Source organism: Salminus brasiliensis, chromosome 2 (genome assembly GCF_030463535.1).
Source record: "Salminus brasiliensis chromosome 2, fSalBra1.hap2, whole genome shotgun sequence".
NCBI classification, from domain to species: Eukaryota; Metazoa; Chordata; class Actinopteri; order Characiformes; family Bryconidae; genus Salminus; species Salminus brasiliensis.
In genome coordinates this window covers 42,164,970-42,185,269 of record NC_132879.1, presented here as the reverse complement: position 1 = coordinate 42,185,269, position 20,300 = coordinate 42,164,970, and the positions used below count along the sequence as shown (strand labels likewise).

The window sequence follows — 20,300 nt, the reverse complement described above, 5'->3', positions numbered from 1 at the left end:
TAACTGAATAACGTCTTAAAAATTCCATCTCTACCTTGTCCACGTGTCTATGAAAGGTCTGCGCAAGCCTCCACCACCCCGTCACCTCCCCTTTAACCCTGTCATCTATCTTTCCTGGCTACATATATCATAGGCTTCCTACCACAAAGAAAAAGGCTCCCGAACTCCAGCCCAAAATATTCCTCTGAGTTCTCCCCACTCTCTGTCTTCTCCCAAATCATCATAAGCTGAAGGTATGATCTAGCAAAGTGCCACTTTGCACAAGACATCACAGACTCTTTCAGCGAGTACTCGGAGTTCCACAACCATATAAATGTGGTTGATCTCCAAGTGAAGTACATTTTATTTCAGATGATGCACAGAACATTATAGAAGCCCTGCATGATGATGCAATACCAAGTTTGACTGAATGGCAATCATTATCGATCCTAAATACACTGAAAAGAAATTGTCAACAAAACAACAAAATTAGTCTTACAGATAAACAGGACCTCAAGGAGTCAATGAGTCAATGAACAGTTCCCACAGAGAATCCTTAATACAATTTTAAGGAATCACTGAGTATTTCATTTATAAGGAAAACATATGTGAAAATATATACCCAATATACTACTCTAAGATAATACAGTTGCTACTTGGAGACTCCTGAGACTCAAGGTCCCAAAGCTAATTATCATCTCAGCTTTCTCCTATCACGTTCAGGGTACGACATCTCCAGTCTTATACTTTGTTTAAATGGAAATTTTCAACATTTCTTCAAATTTAAATCATTAAGCAACAATCAAAGTAATTGACAGTGGTTCAGTGAAACTTACTAAGTCAGAGTTGTTCATAAAAGTTGTGAATAGAACCAGACATGTGAAGAGTTTAATGGCACTAAAAACTACATTACAAATTATCACACAAAAATTATTATGAGCATACTGTTTTATAATAGATGTTTTATATGCCTTCAGATTTAACACTATTTTATCATTCTCAAAATTACATATAAAAACTGGCAGAGATTTAGACAAATAGGTAGAAACCCCCTTTTTGGAAAACCCCTGATCTTCAGTGTTAGCAGCTATCTCAGTTTATTCCCACTTGCTTTGTCATTCACAGTCATAATGCCTAATATAAATAGTGCATCATTTATCCAGGTTCACAGGCCATAGACCGTGTTTTGCAATAATTTCATGGTCATATATTGTGCTGTGTATGCTGGGGTGTTTTACCGCAATAATACAGGTTATTTAATCAGCGTCAAAGCAGACGTTGTTAGGAGTCTGAGTGGATATTTTGACGTAAAAAATCTGACTTACTGCTTAATATAGATATTTAGTTCATATTCAATCTTTCTGCCTCAGCAGTTCACATGTTTGTAAGTAACCCATATCTGTCTTTAGTCGAACAGACCCCTGCCCTAAAATGGCCTCCATGCACACATCCAAACCATTAATGACAAGTTCCACAAATATCATGAACAAATAATGAAAGCACCATGAACTAATGAATGAATAGCAGCTATTTGATATTTGATATTTGCTCTTATCTTTCTCATGTTTTCATTATTAAATGGTTAAGTGGTTGGTTTTGTGAATTATCCTGTCCCACAGAAACTTTAGCCACTTTCAGACAAGCACAGTAACCCATTATCTTTCCAAACATTTGTGCCAGACATTACCCAGACTTTGTCCTGCCAGTCCTCTAGTACAAAGTCCAAGTAATGTCCAAGTGAGCCCATGCATTTTTCCAGAGAATTCACAGTGGGTCATGCCCCTTGCCTAAACCATGCAAAACATTTCCTGTAGTGAGACACGTCTGACATGGAAAAACTCGGGCTGTACGCTAGATGTGTGAAAGAGCAACTACGTAAAATGTCTGGAGCTGATTCCCTGGACATTTTTTCTTTCATTTGTTCAGATGTAAAAACTGCTTTTAGGAGAATTGTTTAGAAGAGCCAACTGGAGAAGGGACAACTGTAGGAGAAAACGCTGCTGCAGGTATCTGCACAGGGAAGCCAGTGAAGCAAGAGTGCTAGGCTAAAAGTTAACCCAGCCAACTAGCTACAATCTCTTCAGCTAGCTAAGTGCACTGCGAAGACACAGAGAAGATAGCAACGCTGTTGTAAAAAAAAAAAAAAAAAAAAAAACAGGGCTTTGTTAAGTATTGCTAGGCTAGGCTATGTGACTCCTGTGAGCCGCCAAGGTGCTGTAAACCAGCCAATCAGCTGATAATATTTTTCTCTAAAAGCCCATTAAAGCAAAAACAGCACATTTTATTCTGAAGCAAAATGACATGTAAGTAAGTAGGCTTTAATAGGGTTGTAAATGAGCTAGCTGACGTGCTTAATAAATGCATTGTTTGGCACCTTTAAGGTGAGAAGTTGAAAAAAGGCAAGGTGTTCAGAGGTTTTGCAGCTATTACTGGCACTTACTTAAATTTAACTCCTGCTGCCATGCTGCCAACACATGTGATAATGATAATATAGGCATATAGGCACAGTTTGAGCCACTTTAACCTGCAAATGGGAGTGTAGCTTTTGAGCTCCACCAGTAATGTTAGGCTCTGCATTGCTCAACAGCAGCATATTACAGAACAACCTATGTGTTTCACACTGGAAATTGCGGTTTGGAGTGAGTGAGTGTGTGTGGATTTTGAGTGAAGGGTAGATGGTATTGTTGAAGCTGGGACTGGATTGGAGCTGAAACCCCAGCATGGTGCTTCACCTGGACTCGAGAGAACTGGAGGGAAGGATTAAAGTGGCTTAGCATCTCTCAGGCTCGCCCTCAGTCCTTTGGCTGATGGGATCAAAGCCCTGCGATGTCACCGCACCATGACCGCATTTGACAGTGAAGCCCTGTCTTGCAGTCACAGAGCAGGCGGGGGGAAAGAATAATTGCCCCTCTGAGACAGAAAGAGGTGAAACTCACTACTTAGACTCATCCTTTTTCAAGTGCTCTCATTTGACCCTTTGGATACTGCTATGCCTTTTTTCAAATGAAGTGATCAGTTCCAGTATCAACATTAGACTGGGAATCCAATTTGGCTGAAATAAATTAGCTTGGGGAAACCAAGGAATATAGGAACAAATTAATACATGAATTATTTGCTAATTATAAAGGTATGTTTCTTAGGATTTTCATAATGAAATCATGGAATTCTTTTGTGTGTTTATTACCAGCAATAAATGTATTTATGTGCTTGTCATGAATGTATTATTGTCAGTTATGTGCCCTAACTGGACAGTACTGTTGTTGAAAACAACAGGTGCAGATTGCACCTACACTATATGTCCAAATGCTTGTGGACACCCCGTTCTAATGAATGCATTCAGATATTTTAAGTTGCACCCATTGCTGACACAGATGGGCAAATGGACTCACGCAGCTGGGCAAATGCACTCACGCAGCTAGGCAAATGCACTCACGCAGCTTGTCTAGTTCCTGTAGAAAAGTACTGCCAATAGAATAGGACTCTCTGGAGCAGATAAACATGAGTCTATTGCACCATGCCTAATACCAGGTGTGGTGGTTAAGGAGGGGTATAAAGCCCCCCAGCATTGAGCTGTGAAGGGGTGGAACTTTTGGGATGAGTTTGGGAGTTGGGGATGAGGTGGGTGGTGATCATCCAACATCCTGACCTCACTAATGCTCTTGTCACCGAATGGAATCAAATCTTCCAAAAGCCTTGCCGTGGACAGTAGAAGTTTGGTATGGTACAGATAGAACTGTGGAGGACTGTGGAAAAAAAACATAAGAAAACAAATATCTTCTCGTCTTAATAGATAAAAGACTGCTTAATACAGCTATTTTGCTCATATCCAATCTTTAAGCCTCAACAGTTCACAAATGTTTGGAAGTAATCCATATCTGAGACCCCTGAAAACCTACAGCCTATACCTACTGCATATACTGCGTCTGAAAAAAGGTGAAGCAACAACGCAGATGTCCCTAATAAACTGACAACTCTGTGTGTGTAGCCATCAAGCAAACTGCCTTTTTAAGTCAGAAGGAACTTGAGCAACACTACAGACCTGCATTGACCCAGTATGTTTAGTCAGGTCTGTGTGCCTAGTGTGAATAATCCCAACCCTGTTCCACCTCAGGATGAAGACAGTGAGGATAGTGTTGATGAAGATGCATTCAGTGTTGACTCCTTTCACCCCCCATCCAACAGGAGAGATTTTCACTGAGCAACACGTCGCTAATTGCATGCACGAAGTCAACGTGCGTCACCTCGGTGGTGATGAAAGAGCCGCTCTCTCATTAGTCGACAGCACTACTTCAAGCTACCCCCCTGACCCTAAGGAAAAAGGCTTTAATTAAATCCAGGAGAAAGGACCCGCAAGCGGCCACAGAGCCCCAATTACTAAAACAGGGCACAAAAACTTCCTTCTGCCAAAGCAAACGGAAGCAGAGACAAAGAATGTGTATTGATTAACACTGCAGTGCAAAGGAACGCATGTTCTCCTTCTTCCCTGTCTCTTTGTCTTTCCTCACTCTGTCACTTTAAAGGAACTGTGAATGTGCTGCCAGGCTAACTACAGATGCAGTCAATATATTATTCAACCCCCATCGCAAATAAGGTTTATTGTCTTCAAAATTTTGTCCTAAATTTCAACTATTTGCAACAAACCAATCAAACAAGAACAATTTAAATAGCTCAACACAACGAATATAACGAATATAAAGTGCCTTTAACACAAAATGACACTTTGAATGACTACTGCAGTCTCAGAATTATTCAACCCCTTCATGTAGAGCATTAGTCAAGCATTAGTAGAGCATTATGTCCTGCTGCAAATGTGATGCATAGCTCATTTCTCATGAGCAGTGGCCTCCAGTTCACCAATTTCCTTGGGTTTGCGTGCTGCAACCTCCTTCGTCAAATCCCACCAAAGATTTTTAAAGGGATTCAAGTCAGGTAACTGTGACAGCCACTGGAGAAACTTCCAGAACGTCTTCTGAATACAAGGTGCACTTTGAGGTACGCTTGTGATTATTGTCGTACAGCTTTCTTACAGAAAGAAAATCACAGAGCCACCGCCATGCGTCACTGTAGATGTTTCTGTGGTTTATTTCCATGGTTTTGCGCAGATTAGAGAATGTTTTTCATGCTTTAGGGTCAGTAGAGGTGTACAGGCATGAAGACCTTTAATGTTTAGCATGCGCCTTACTGTGCAATACTCAGTGCCTTTTGAAGTCACTTGACTACCTGCCTTCTCAGGAATCTGGTGGCAGCCAGTGATAGCTTTCTCTTTCTGCCACGTCTGGATTGTGTAGCCAGTGTTCCTTTAACTTTGAACTTGTCAACTATGCTTCCAGCTGTAACTCTAGGAACATTCAGTGCCTTTTCTTTTCCCTGTTTGTGCAAGCCAATGATTTCTTCTCTAAACTTTTTGGACAACTCTCTGGACATGTAGTCAAACGTCACAGTCAGCAAACGCCAGTCCAGGTTTTTGATGTGTTATATCTCAAGCACACCTGAAGCAACCACTAAAGCATTGATTCGACAACTGATTTGCAGACCTGTTCTCTTACGAGGGATGAGACAACACATTCAACACATTTTGCGTTGAATTTGGAGAAAGCAATTGTTATTTTAGTTGTGTTGAGCTATTTAAACTGTTCTTTTGGTTTTGATTTGATTGGTTTTTCAAAAACAGTTAGTAAATTTTGCTAATAAACCTAAATTGCAATGGTGGTTGAATAATTTTGCACCTTTCGCCCTCTGCCCCATCATCTTGTCTCCTCAAGTGACAGACCATAGTTCTGCAAGGCCCCTGGTAGCAAGCGTCTATGGAGTTAGAGAGCTTTTTGCTATTTAAAATAATCATTTTAACACATGCATGCAGGCTTGTGTGTGGGTAATTATTTGTCAAGAACTGAGAGGCTTAATGTTCATATTGTATTTACAGTACAATAGTAGTATTTCCTGGACCTGTGGATGGACAGATCACCCGATTTTAGAATATAGTACACGGGATAAGGACTCTGAGAACAGATGACATTTCTTTATATATTTAACTAAACTTATTTAGTCATCAGTAAGTGATATGTACTCATCATATTTTTACCATTTCTGTGCAGTCGGTTGTCTCGTGTCTTTGAGCTGCCTTGGGCCATGTGGTCTGAGGCCCCCCCTGAGGCCTCTGGCAGTCGAAAGCCCCTGGGCGCTAAAACCCACTGGCCTGGTCACTAATCCAATCTTGATCTGCTTTCAATACACTTGACATTTCCATACTCCACTCATAGATAAATCTTAGCACATGTTGGAGTGGTTGGTCAAACTTTACAGACCAGCAAAAATCTTTTTCAGCCTAATAACATCCTGAGAAACTTAAAATACCCCTTTTATCCAAATACCTCAATTTAGATTTTGATTTCGAACAATTTACTCGTGCTTAGGGAGATAACGTCCCTCTAGCTCAGTGGTTCCCAACCTTGGTCCTGGAGGACCCATCCGCCATTCACATTTTAGTGTTCATCTTAGTCCCAACACACCTGAGCCTTCTAATCAGCTAGTTACCTAGCTATTTCCAGAGTTGAAGGTAAGGTGTTCGATGCCACAAGAGTTCAAAGCCACTGCTCTAGCTGATGCTTGGCCTAAAGCTTGGTCATTTTAGGCTCATGTGCAGCTGCTCTATAGTGTATTCTATTGGCAATATTGTTATATGGCGACTACAGAAGCTATATGAGAACAACTGTACGATTGTGTAAAGGGTGCACATTCAACAATTAGATGGGGGGTCTTAATACTTGTACTGTATTTTATGCTAATAAAATTGTATAGCATGATGCAAATTCATCGCTGTTTTTTTTAACTTACCTAATTTCGATTAGCTACAACAACATACAGTAAAATGGCATAGGAAACTCAATGTTAGATACTGATTCATGCTACAGTGTCTTCTGACACTGAGTGGAGTTTTTGTTAATGTTCTGTACAGCTTGTCCAATTAAGCATCAGTAGCTTAACATATTTTAGGATTGGATATAACAATAATATAATGAGAGTTTAATTAAGCCACCACAAATATCCCTATATATCTCTCTCTTCACAACCCTGCCTTCTCCTATAGCATCCTTAAACACCAGAGGATTCTAAAAGAGTCTCCGCTACACTGGATACTCAACAGCCTTCAGGGAAAGTGGGAAATGAAGGCGAGAGGTGATGAAGTAGACGACCCTATGCCTTGGAACCTCGGCTCAGCTGCAGAAGATGAAACATACACACACTCACACACACACACATACACTTACTGCTCCTCATGGCAAAGTCTCTTCACTTCACATGAATAATTCACTCAGATACTCCAAAAGGACAGGATATTAAAATTACATGGGGACAGTGCAACACACTTCAAATGTTCTTACCTTTCGCTTCTCTTTAGCTCCAGACGATTAAAGCAGTCTGTTTGAGTTTCTCTCTCCCTCAACGCATTAGCTAAATGGCAAAGCACTCAGCTCAGGTAAACAGTGTCAGAAAAAAAAGCACTACACACAGGAGAAAACGCTCTAATCACCATATTTTTGTCCCCGAGACAGAAGCCACATACAATGGATATAAGAATGGGTAAAATATCCTCCAAAGCTCAGCGGTGGGAGAAGCTCTTCCATGCCAGCTCGTTTCCTTACCTCTGCTGTCTCTAAAGTGATTAACCTTGACAACGCAAAATTTCATTCTATCCTTCAGAAGGAACTTCTACTACAGCAAACAAAATTTCTGCCACCAATTTGAACATGTGATGGCGAAAGAATTTCATAAGCCAAAGACAGTCCCTACACAGTTAGCCAGGGTAGACTGTATTAAGCCAGGGTGGATGATATTGACCTAGTTGAAGGCGTATTGATCTGAGATGCCCGCTGCTACTGACTCTGTACAGCTCATTCTTTTACAAGACAGAGAATGGGTCCAGGGGGCGTGAGTCTTGAGTCTACAAGCGAACAGCAAATAAACTATTCAGAGCTGTTTGAGGAGGTGGACATTCCTCTCCCACTCTCTTCTCCACTAATGTTTTTTCTGTGTCTTCTATAAATAATGCTGTGGCCCTTAATGAAGAAGTTAAGGAGAACTCCGAGCTGGCAGGGCCCAGCAAGTGGATAAGTTTGCGCTATCAGTGACTGACATTGTTGCCCTCAGCATGCTCAGAAAGAACAAGCTTGTTCTTTCAGAACACGCAAACGCCTGCCAGTGTTACCTGCCAGGTAGAGAGAGAGAGAGAGAGCGAGAGAGAGAGGTGTTGTGATACAATAGCACAGGAGAAAATGTTTGCTAGTGTAACATAAGAATAAGAAGTAGAGTGAACGGGAAAAGTAATAGAGGGAGAAAGTGGAAGATAACAGAGGTGAAAGAGTTGTTAGCAGACAATTTGGCCAGAACAAGTCCTCAAAAATCATCAAGGTCACGGACGAAGCCATTAAAGTACAGAAAGACCTAACTTCAGTGCCTGAACAGCAAGTTTTCATCTCAAAAACGACTGTCCTGTTCCATAAAGCAAAAAAAAAAAAAAAAAAAAACTAAACTAAACAAAAAAGCCGCTCCAGAGTGGTCCACCCACGCAAGACTCCTCTCTCAGTAACTGGGTGGCGTGTTGTTTACCAGTGCGTCTGGCGGACAAGCACAGAGAGAGCTCCCTGCACTAGCCCATCAGTAAGTCATTTTCAGCCAGGCACCAGATTTCACACCCGCCTGCCTCATCCCAACGGGCCTGTGCAGTTGGGAGAGCAGCTTCACTACCAGTCAAAACAGTCTCTACAGTGCTAGCACTTCTCTGCTCCTACAGGCTGTGTAATTATAAACTCTGGCTGGCTAGAAATTCCCTTGGAATAAGGATGAATGCGGTGGCCTTGGTGAAGGACTTTGTTGATTGATGCAAACCCAACCATCTGCAGTTCATCACAAGCAGGATTATGGAGATGATGATGGATTTTAGGAGGACCAACCCCCAACATCTCCTGTCACTACTGATGGAAAGAAGATAGCGATGATGAAGAAAGCGCTGACAAGGATCTGAATGACAGGCCTTTAGCATGGATAATGTGTACAAGAAGGCACAGAAACATCTCTAACTGCTGTGAAGACTTAGCCCCATTCTTACAGGTCTACAGTCAATGGCTGGTTCAGTTTGCTCTGCGCTAATGATGTTTGTGAATTATTTCTGTCATTTGCACAATCACACACTAATCTGCTCACTTTTAGGACTCTCTTTCTATTAGGCTGTTGCTCGTGTACTACTGCACTTTAAATTGTTTATTTACATACTTGTATTTAAAACAAAAGGACAAGAAAGACTTTAGACTTTAAGAAAGACTTTAATTATTTATTAAATATGAATAATAGTTTATTTTGTATCTTTAGTACAGCTGTTTGTTGTTTGTTGGTACTGCCAATTAACCTACCCATTTGTAACTCCCACTAGCACTAGCAATCCTCCAGACACTAGGAGGGTATGTGTTTAACATATGTCTCCTCCAATACATGCAACGCCAGCCCCCACCTCTTTTCAAACTGCTGATGATGCAGCATTGCCAGGCAGCCAGCACTCCCAGCGAAAAGTGCCAGGTCCCCAGCTGCACCATCTAACAAATGAGTGATGGGAGGAATTAGCACCATCTACCCACTCCAAGAGAGCATGGCCAATGTGCTCTCTCAGACTCCGGCCGCTGATGACAATGCTGACTTGGGATTCGAACTTGCGACCCCCCAGGAGCAAGTAAATCTGTTAACTTGTTTTACTGACTTGTTCCATGTGAAAAACAATTATAGACTACCAAAGTGTAAAGTGTGTTCTTATTCAATTTAAGCAATACGACACAATGCAACAACAACACTGGGAAATCACATTATGAAAGGAGAAGAGTTGATTAAAGGGTAGAAATAGCTGTGCTTCTGCCTCACTTTTAAAGGGTTAATATATTGTTGTAAAACCCCTGAATCCTATGAATAATGTGTGTGTCACCATAATTAGATTTCTCATGTTTGTAGTCTGAGAAGCGCCTCAAGTTCTTTCTCACTATCCCAATTCCTCTAATTCCTCTGGAGGAAAAGAGGGGGCTCTCGTCCACTTCCCCTCATCCTCATCTTGATACATTACTGCGGTGGTGTGAAACCAAGGACTGGCGTCAAGCACAGTTTGCTGATTTCTGTGCGCTGACACAACGGCTGAACCTGGCAATTAACTGCTCAGTTGAATCAAGTGTGTTTGAACATGAAAGTGACCAATCCAACCGCTGCATTGCAACATCAAGCACAGTCACATCAAGCAGTCACACTAGCCATCTCCAGCCGCTCACAGGCCCAGAATAACAGCGGGCCGCTGCAGGACGCAGGGTCTTTCATCTCCTCTGGGAAATCTGCTTCCAAAAGAGGGAACGATTTTTACTCTCATTTCTTCTTTTTGCACAGCCATGGTTAATCAAGGCGAATCGAGAGGCATATTGAAAGTTTACATTGGAGCAAATGTCTTGTGAGACAAACGGAGGCAGGCCTATGGCTGTGATGCATAATGCGCAAGTAGATTAGTGCAATTAACTGACCTCGCGTGGGAAGGAATCCATTAAAAGAACTTAATCAACGTGTCAGCGCAAGAGCAAAGGATCATTATACCTCAGCACCAACCCACGACCGACTCAACCAATTATTATAGAGTGTAAATAAGCAGCAGAAAGATAGCTTACATTGTTCGAACTGACCTTTACACATAATAGTCGGTCCCTGGTCCGACGCAACACAATGTGCACCTGTTTGGTAATTATGAGCTAATATAATTGTTGTCTTTCTAGTGTAATGAAGCGATAAATCAGCGTACGACTCACACCGACAGGTGGCTGTTTACCAAGTCATCTTCTCTACAAACCTCTGACTGTGAATCAAAGTGGCTTTAAAATAAATCATTTGCACTCACCAATTTAACTCTCAGCATGAGACTGTGGTGATATTGTGCTTGTTCTCTTACATGTGCACAAAAGAACACAGCCAGGTGTTAAGATTCAGTTTTTATGGATCGAACAGAGCTGAAATTCACTGGGCTAGATAAATAATCTTCAGTTCAGCAGCAGAAAATATGTGAGTAATCGAATCATGCTTTCAGCTCAGAGAAAGACTACAGGCCTCATTCATGAAACCTGTGAAAATACAAGAGCAAACTGTGAGTAAAATGGGCCATCCTAAAAAAAAAACCCTCGGCTGTACTCCCATACGCCAGGATGTGCTTGCAGAAAGTCTGCATGGTAATGAATGACAGCTGTTTGTAAATTGGCCGTGCTGGCATGCTTTTCGTACAATTAGTAGACCACCATCTACTTCCATGCATTACAAATGGCCACCATATAAAGGACCCATCAGACTGACTGACAAAGCCGAGTGGGCAGCAGTAGGGTTGAGTACGGGAGTCTGTATTTTGTGGGGAACCAAACAAATTATGTCAGTGCTACTAAGTACTGGCTACATTATTTGTTACGTGAAATGTAAAGCTGGGCATGAAAACACTTCTAAACTGAGCAAACACCTGGTCAAACACATGGCCGCACACAAAAAAATATACCATATTTGAAGTCCCCACAACAGCTGCCGCTGTGTATGCCAGTGTGGATAAACACATACAAATATGCGCTCCTTCAAAATGCATGTTTTATTTCACTATTATATCCTATTTTCTTTGCTTAATGCACACAAACCACTTTGTTTACTTGAAACTTTTGTTTTATCTGAGTTAGTGATGTGCAGAATGTTGCATCAAAAACAGCACAAATGCTTAGCACTGTGTTGCTAGCTCTCGCTATTCGATGGGAGTCCCCTGTCCGATTTGTGCCAAACAGTTTTCTAAAGCAGGTGTCTGGCTGGCTAGCTAACGAAAGCTAACACTGACCTACTAACCTACCCTCCTGCCTAACTGTCACATTGGCTCTTTATTGTTTTGTGATCATCTGTGGGCAGCACAGATAGCTACTAACTACCCGATCCACATTCCCTGCTCAGCACAAATTATGCAAGGGACACAAATCGATTAGCAAAACTAGTAACAGTAAGCTAGCACAAACATAAACAGGACCACTTCCGACTGATTTAAAGTAAACTCGCTTGCTACTGCGGGCTAACTCGTGATTATGGAGGAGAGCACACACACACGGACTGATGGGGGTGCCAAACACTTTATGTTTATGCTACACTAATGTTAAAAATGCTTTCTGAGGTACAACTGCATCGAAACACATAAAACTCTCCTTGCTGCTACAACTCGTAAAGAGATTCTCACTAAAAAGTACGTCCAGTGAGTAGGACTGAATTGGCAGGTTCGACTCCAGAACTGCTCCAGAACATCCCATTTTATTAACTGCGCTTTTCTATAGATATTATACACACTTTTTGTGCAGTTGAGCACTTGTTCCAGCTGTGGGTGCACCTCACTAATAAGAAGGGATGTCCACAAATGTCAAACTCTGCAGTAACAACATGGCTTGGTATTTAAATCCTATTCATAACGCTATGGTGGTGGTTTTTGGACGCTCAAACAGCCAAACAAAATCATGTTAATTAGCTAATGCATAGTAATGACCAGTGTGCAACACCTGTTTGAGTGTCTAAATATACCCAAAGTCTCTGAATCAGAGCCACAGATTTTTATAAAAAAAAAGCTTGAGAGCTATTTGATTAAATACAGCAATGATCAGCAATAAAAATACATCAGAAAACGTCAAAAGCAACAGCAAGACAAAGACGTAAAAATAAAGGCATAGATATATATGTTTTAAAACAAGCATGGTTATGACTGTTTAAAACATGACAGACTAGCAGAGTTATAGCTCTCCTCAGTCTGTATCTGTTTTTGTGTATTATGAGTTTTTCATCTGACAGGCTGAGCCTCACTCAACACTTTGTATTTATGCTATAGTCAGTCTTAACTGTCACAATGCTCAATTTAAACAAATCAAAATGAGTTTTTAAATATATGTTAGTCAGCTGTGTGTAGGAGCATAAAAACTAACCTGTGACTTGTACAAATGGTAATTAATTTTAGTTAATTAATTTTGGCTTCTTACCATGACATTTACTATCAGAGTTATCCAGGCTTTTTTTTTTAATTCCTGTGTGGTTTATAAATGCTATTGCCACATTCAAATGAGGGGAAAGAGCAATAAAAAAACATGGTAAAAAGACTGAAAGTAATTCTTTCCTATGATTTAAGCAAATATGTCAGTCAGTTTAATGAATTTGTAAATTTTCCATAAAACAAAAAAATGTCAAGTTTCTACAGTTTATAAATATGTATGTATTAACAAATACAACAAATATCAAATGTTGGCATGACCCATAATTTCCATATTATTGCATTTCTAGAGTACAAGTTAGGCCGACCGATCCAGCAATGTTCAGTCAACACCCTTAGTGTACCATAACACCATATACATAACACAATCCTCAAAAAAGAAGGGTGAGGAAGCGCACTGGCAAAAATCCAGCTGACCCCTCTCATCCTGGACATGGCCTCTGCCAAACACTTCCCTTTGGTAGAAGTATTCATTTTCTGCAAATGTATATGTGAATGTAAATGTATATCTGTACATAATAGTCTGAGTATATATGTCTATATATAGATATGTAGCATTAATGCCTGTACAAGTACAGATTGTTCCATCTATCTTAGCTCCCTCAGCTTTTATTTTTTATTATTACTCTTTATTTACTTTTTTAAAACTTTTTATTCTTTATTCTATTTCTTGTCTAGCGTACCTTTCTCTCCTAGTGTAATACTTGTTGTGGTAGGTAATGCTTGTCATGCTTGTGTCGCTCTCACCAAGTTAAAATTCCTTGTATGCATATCATACTTATCGAAATAAAGAGATTCCAATTCTGGTATGATTATTCTCATGAAAGATAAGATAAGATAAGATAATCCTTTATTAGCCCACAGTGGGGAAATTATCAGTGTCACAGCAGAAAGGGATAGCAAGACACTCAGTTACAACATGAGAAAATGAGAAAATGAGATGAGAAAATGAGATGTTTCACTTTCTTGTACCTTTCCAATACTCCTGAGCTAGTCTAGCTGGCAACATTCTTAAAAGACGTAGGCATCAATGAGCAGAAAAAAAAGCAGCATTTACAATTCAAAATCCTCCTGTGCTGCATCTCAATTTGCGGACCATCATTAATTCTAGCCATCATCTGCAGTATGAGACAGCACCTGAGGCAGGCCCATCCACTGATGAACTGTAGAGAGTGGCTGGGCACTCAAAAGAATGATGTGTGTAAGGACCAAATGATGTGCGTAATGTAATTTTTAGGGCTTTCGCAAATCACACTTTTAACCAGCGCAGGGAATGGCAAGGAAACCGCCACATCGTGGTGTTCATGTGTTCTCTGTTTTGTAAGATGGAGACAACGGCAGGTGCTCTGGTCACAAAACCAAATTTAGCTTTACCAGTTTAGACGAGGCACTAAGCAAAATTTATGAGACGAGGCCTGCATGTTGGACGCCAGCTATAGTGGAGTCATGTCAATGAGTGGACGAAACCACTATGAAAGCACCGCCAAAAACAATGGTCTTGGACAGACAATCCCCTCAGCTTAAATACCCTAGAGAGCCTGAGCAGATCACTCAGAGCACCATCAGAAAGAGAGTTTGGTGCGGTTGAGCATATTGTTAGCCCACTCATGTCCTCTCTAAACCATACAAGGCGAACATGTTTTTCTTAGCGCGCAATAGGCTTACTAGATTATGAAAGTTTATTGAAAAGGTGGCAATCCAAAATCAAATCAGTAAACGGTAAACCAGTAAACCGAAGCTGTGGTAACTATAACAGAAGGGCTAAGGCAAAATCAGAAAATGAGCAGGCAGAGGTCAATTATAAAAGGCAGACAAAACAGGGCAAAAGAGTGTAAACATAAAAAGGTTGGAACACAAAGCAAAACGGAGCAAACAGACTCACAGGAGATAAACAGGGGAAGGTCAACAATATGGTGTCATTGCATGGGGAGAGCTTAAGTAGCGAGGCTGATGAGCTTCAGGGGCGCGTTCTAAAACTTGTCTAAAAGACGTTAGTAATCAAGCTTTCGGTCCAGAGTCGCCATGTGAGCAAGCAGAGGAGTCTGGGAAATTAAGTACATATACAATGACTGACGGTAAAACCACATATTGCGATGTTGAGCCACCCTAATTTACCACAGGGTAAATTCTTTCACCGCATCAGCCCTAGTAACATCTTGCAAAAGCAAATGGGAATAGCTCAATACTGTATTAAATGTTTAAGACTGAGCAGACTGATTGTAAACATTGTAATTGTCAAACACACACTCCGTCTCAGGAGCAAGCAGTTGTCAGCTGATGCATGTCTGATTACATGATTCAACAGAGTGTAAAAGCAACTGGAGCGAAAGTATGTGTGTTTTTGTATTGCTATACTTTCAAGGACCAAATACGTTGTCTTGTTATAGCATCATTAGGATCATGTGCACTGCCTGTCAAATGCTTGGGGAAAATGTTTCTAGTAAATAAGCAATAACTTAACATATCAGACTGTGAAACTTAAGGAACAAGCACCAAAAGCCTGGCAGAGAATGACAGACATCACATTTCATTAGCTTGTTGAGAAGTCAGCACTAAGCAGCACTCAAAAACATACAGTATATTCCAGTCTGATGTACACCTTAAAAAGGAGGTTTAAAATCAGTGAATGAAGGGTACTTATGAGGGATACTTATGCATAGCTAGGGCAGTAGCTTCAGTAGCATACCCTCTGCTGGCAATATTGATTTGACTGTTTTTTTACATTCCCTTCTGAACACACTGGATTTCACACTACTTATAGTAGCTCTACATAGCCAAGGACATTTACAGCTCGTAAGACATATACTATATGTAATATATTATTTTTTAGTGAATCATTCAGTGCATTACTATGATTATTACTGAAGGAGCATCGTAGATTGAAGGAGAATCTTGGATCTTAGAACTGCCAAGCTGGCCAGCCGAGAACTAAACAAAAACGCATTGTTAAATCTCTGCAAAATATGCCGGTATCTGCTGTGTTTTGCATGCTGATATGCTGGTCAACCAGCACCAGACCAGCAACACACCAGCGTATTGTCGTTGCCATGCAAGAACATTAATTTCTCATAGATTCAGATCAAACAGCACCTCAGCAGCACCAAATTACCAGCATGCCAGCATATATTGTGCCTTGAACACTGATATGCTGATGCGGATGAACATATTAGACCCAGAACAACCAAATCAACATGAACCAGCTTAAACCTGCATGGATTGCATATCATATATATATATATATATATATATATATATATATATATATATATATATTATAATATAACATTAAAACAAATATTTTAAGGCCCTGAGTGGCCATGGGGAATAAGGTGGTTTCACTATGACCAGATGATTGCTAGTTTGAATCCCGGTCATGCTGCTAGCCATTGGCAGCTGGGGCCCTGTGAGAGCGCAACTGGCCTTGCTCTCTTCAGGGTGGGTACATGGCACTTTCTCCCCACATCACTCCAGTGCAGTGCTGGCTGGCTCTGGCGTCTGCTGGATGACACAGCAGAGCCGGGTACATGGTGCTTTCCTCCAAGCACGTTGTTTGCCCAGTGACATTGCATCAGCGGCAGTTCAGAGGTGCTGGCTGCTTGTGCACGTGTTGGAGGAGGTGTGTGTCGGGAGCATTGCGTGTGATGGGGAGAATATGTATGGGTTAGGTAATTGGCGATTCAAATTGGGGAAATGGGTAAAAATAGGAATTAAACAATATCTAAATGTTGACATTGCATGCTTAGATAACCAATACTTAAATAGCACAAAGGGGTAGTATTTGATGACCCATTGGCTCCAACGTGCTGCTTATATAGTTACATCATCAGCAATCCACATCTCTGTATATATCTATGATTTGAGGTTCCTGTTTAAGGAAAAAAAAATTCAAGACAAACAAAAGATAAAAAAAAAACCCAAAAGATTACTAAGGCCTAACTTGAGTGTTTTAAATATACCCAAATCAATTGTAAGTACAAGGTGTCTCCACATGTACAGTAGTACTTAATTGTATAAGGCAGTACTGTTTATGTTTTTAACTAACACCATTTTATCGCAACCCCCTCAAGCCTAGAGGTGACAATAAATCACCTCTCCATTCAAACACATCTGCTCATGCTTCATGCTCTCTTCCCACCAATGGCCTGCATGAGGCAGTGAAAGGATTAACCATAACAAGAGGCTCCCCACCTCTTGTGTGCAGAGCCACCACACGGCAGTGTTTATCAAACCGTGCTCCATCCTGTGTGACGGAATTCTCACATGCCATCGCTGTATGTGTTTCTATTCTCACCTTAATCTGTCTGCTTGCATGCCTGCAGTCGGTCTGTCCACATGCCTCTCTGTGCACACTGTAAGCGTGAAACTCACTTAAGTACCCACCCTGTTGGTGGCTTCCGCAGTTTCCTTTCATCCTAATGTGAGACAACAGCTCACTCTGAGGAACTTTACAGCTTTACAGCCAAATTTCAACAATGCTATTTTCAGCCCCTTCAACAAACACTGTATAATTCATGAGACATGAAACACCAGATAAAGCACCAACTGTAACAAGATAGCAGTGCAACACTGGCTTGCCTGCTTTTAAATACTCAAAATCCTGTTAGGCAAATGAATGCTCCACTAGTTCATTTCAGGGACTAACAAGGCCAAGGCTGCTATATTGTGTAGGTCCCCCGCATGCCACTAACACAGCTCTGACTCACTGAGGCATGGACTTCACAAGACCTCTGAAGGTGTCCAGTGGTATGTAGCAGAAAGACATTAGCAGAAGATTCTGTAAGTCGTGAGGTGGGGCCTCTATGGATCACATCAGTGGGCTTCAAGCACCCATGACCCTGTTCACCATTTGCCCTTGTTTGGAACACTTTTGGTAGGTACTATTCATTGCATACTGAGATCTGGCCCAGACGTCATTTGGCCCTTACCAGTGTCATCTATTTTTGCTGAAATGATTGTTCACTTGCTGCCTGATATGTATATCCCACCCCTTGACAGGTGCCATTGTAACAAGACAATCGGCGTAATTCACTTCACCTGGCAGTGGTTTAGTGTGTTTTAGTGGTTTAGTCTGAAGGCTCAAGGCTATTGCTGTTGTACCAGCTCACATTCTGCTGAGGAGAATATTTTTGCTGGTTTTGTCACATGCATCATTAGCCATGGCGATCGCAAATTGTACAATGTGCCTACATCAATCATTCAAACTCTGGTCAGCTAATGAACATGAGTCAAACACTGGAGACCCTTGTTCATTAAGGGTCTGCCATTAATTGGGTGCGCAGTGATGCCGCACGGTGTCTCTGCGGAGACAGAGGGCCAGCAAAAGGACCGTGCTACTGTCTGGGCTGCTTGGTGGTTGAAAGCTCAGCGGCGTCAAGTGCCTATCTGACATTTACACTGCACACATTTATCCGTGAGAGGTGTACAACCTGCCACACAGCAGTCTGTTCTAACTGAGAAACGGAGCTGCAGAGAAGCAGAGTGGGTGTCATTCTTTTAATAAGACTGACTGCTTTTTAATTGGCTGTCATAATTGAACTTTATCTATTCACACCATTGACGGTAGCAGGGCGTTGGAGTTTAATAGCTAAGCAAGTGGAGCAGGGAGGGAGCTCCTGCTTCCTTTAATATCCAGTGGCAAGAAGAGCAATGGAGCACACAGGTTTTTTTTCCGAGGCCCAATATCCGGCCAGGAACAATGCCTCTCCCGCTGGACGCCTAAGCACAGATAGCCTGCATCTGAAAGTGCCATTCTCCTACCTGCATTATTGCAGTTTGTCCTGTATGTCGGCCTAAGAGGGCCCGTGAGAGGCAGCTTCACTTGACCCTTCCAGCTCTCGCCCACACCATCTCAAAGCCATGACACACATCGAACACATGCAGAGAAATTACTTCAAAGTGTAAAGAGGTTTTGGCCCCTCTAAACCTGCAGGTAATTCGATACTATTACGCAACATGAGAAGTGCGTACAGTGTTCTCCACCGTGCTCAACAACAACCCACGACTACACCTTACCAGCAGCCAAACACAACACACTTGCACAAAAAGCCACAATCCTCAGCATAGTGGTTCCCATCCCTGCTCCAGGTGTGAACTCTTCTTGCCATGTCCATTTAAACATTTCCAAGCACTTTAAAGCAGCATTATGTAAGAATTGGTATTTCTTGGGCCACACCTTCAGTTGGAAGGGATAATTCTAGCTTTGCCAGCCCTCAGGCATGTTTTGATAGAAGCATGGGAACTGACGCAGTAGAGTAATCTTACCAAATTTTTCATGAATGTGACTGGGGTTCTCTAGTGTTAGGCAGTTCTTGCTAGCATTGTTGTGCCTGCTTCACCAGAGTAACACTGCGCAGAAACCAATGTGCCAAGCCCAGAGTATCAGTGACAGAGACACTGTCAAGTCCGTAGAGCATCATAATAATTTTGAAAATGAGAAATGATGAAAATGCTACATAATGCTGCTTTAGAAAGGAATTATGGTTTAGCTGAATGGCTAGGGTAGGTGTGTTAAAGCAAGAAAAACTCTAGCATTAGGGCCTCAGAAGCCTTACCTTGAATAGGCGTAGAATATTGGCCACCATAATGGAGACAGAGCTGGCAGACGCACCAATGACTCCAACTATCTTGTCAGGCTTGGCAAAAAAGGGCAGCTCTCCATTGGTGCAGCGTACGTCCGAACCATCACGTTCAATGAGCGCCTGGACGAACGTGAGCGACTGCTCCAGAGCATATGTGTCCCGCGAGCAAGTGTCAAGGATACGGGCACCCAGAGTCACGTTGGGCAGCAGCTCAGGGTCCTTGTTGATGAGGTCAATGGCAAAGAGCATGGCCTCCAGACGATGGATTCCCTTCTCCTTCTTCAGCTCTCCACAAGACACACCCCGCTCACCCCGGGCGTGCACCGGGAACAAGCCACCCAGGATGATATCGCCGTCCAGACGGATCGAGTGGGCGTACTCTGTGGGTAGAGGTTCCATCCGCTGAGAGAGGGATGGAAGCCAGTAGCAGAACTCAGCCATCAGGAGCAGGAGGAGCCAGCATGGCGCCCGGTTCAGGTGCGTGGGTTCTGACCTCATAGCGGGGATAGTACAGGTACAGAGGAGGTAAGATCCAAAAATCCCAATACTTTAACTAAAGGGGTGTGGTGAAGGGGTGGACGGAACCATTTGTGCCCCCTCTACTCAGTGCTGAGGCTGAGGCCCTTGTGCTGTGGGGGTCTCGCCACAGGGAATTCTCATTTTCCTCGTACATCCACAGCACATGACAC

At 41.9% G+C, this 20,300-nt stretch overlaps 1 protein-coding gene across 3 annotated transcripts in view; it reads right to left on the bottom strand.

Annotated features, from left to right (window-relative positions):
- grm8a (glutamate receptor, metabotropic 8a) overlaps positions 1-20,300 on the bottom strand; it is a 262,109-nt gene that overhangs the window by 239,619 nt on the left and 2,190 nt on the right. For all 3 annotated transcript variants that reach the window (XM_072672832.1, XM_072672833.1, XM_072672834.1), the window contains exon 2: positions 19,585-20,300. This exon is cut by the window's right edge and continues 120 nt beyond it. In XM_072672832.1, coding sequence (XP_072528933.1) covers positions 19,585-20,109 — 525 coding nt within the window. In that variant the 5' untranslated portion in view covers positions 20,110-20,300. The remainder of the gene's footprint in view (positions 1-19,584) is intronic.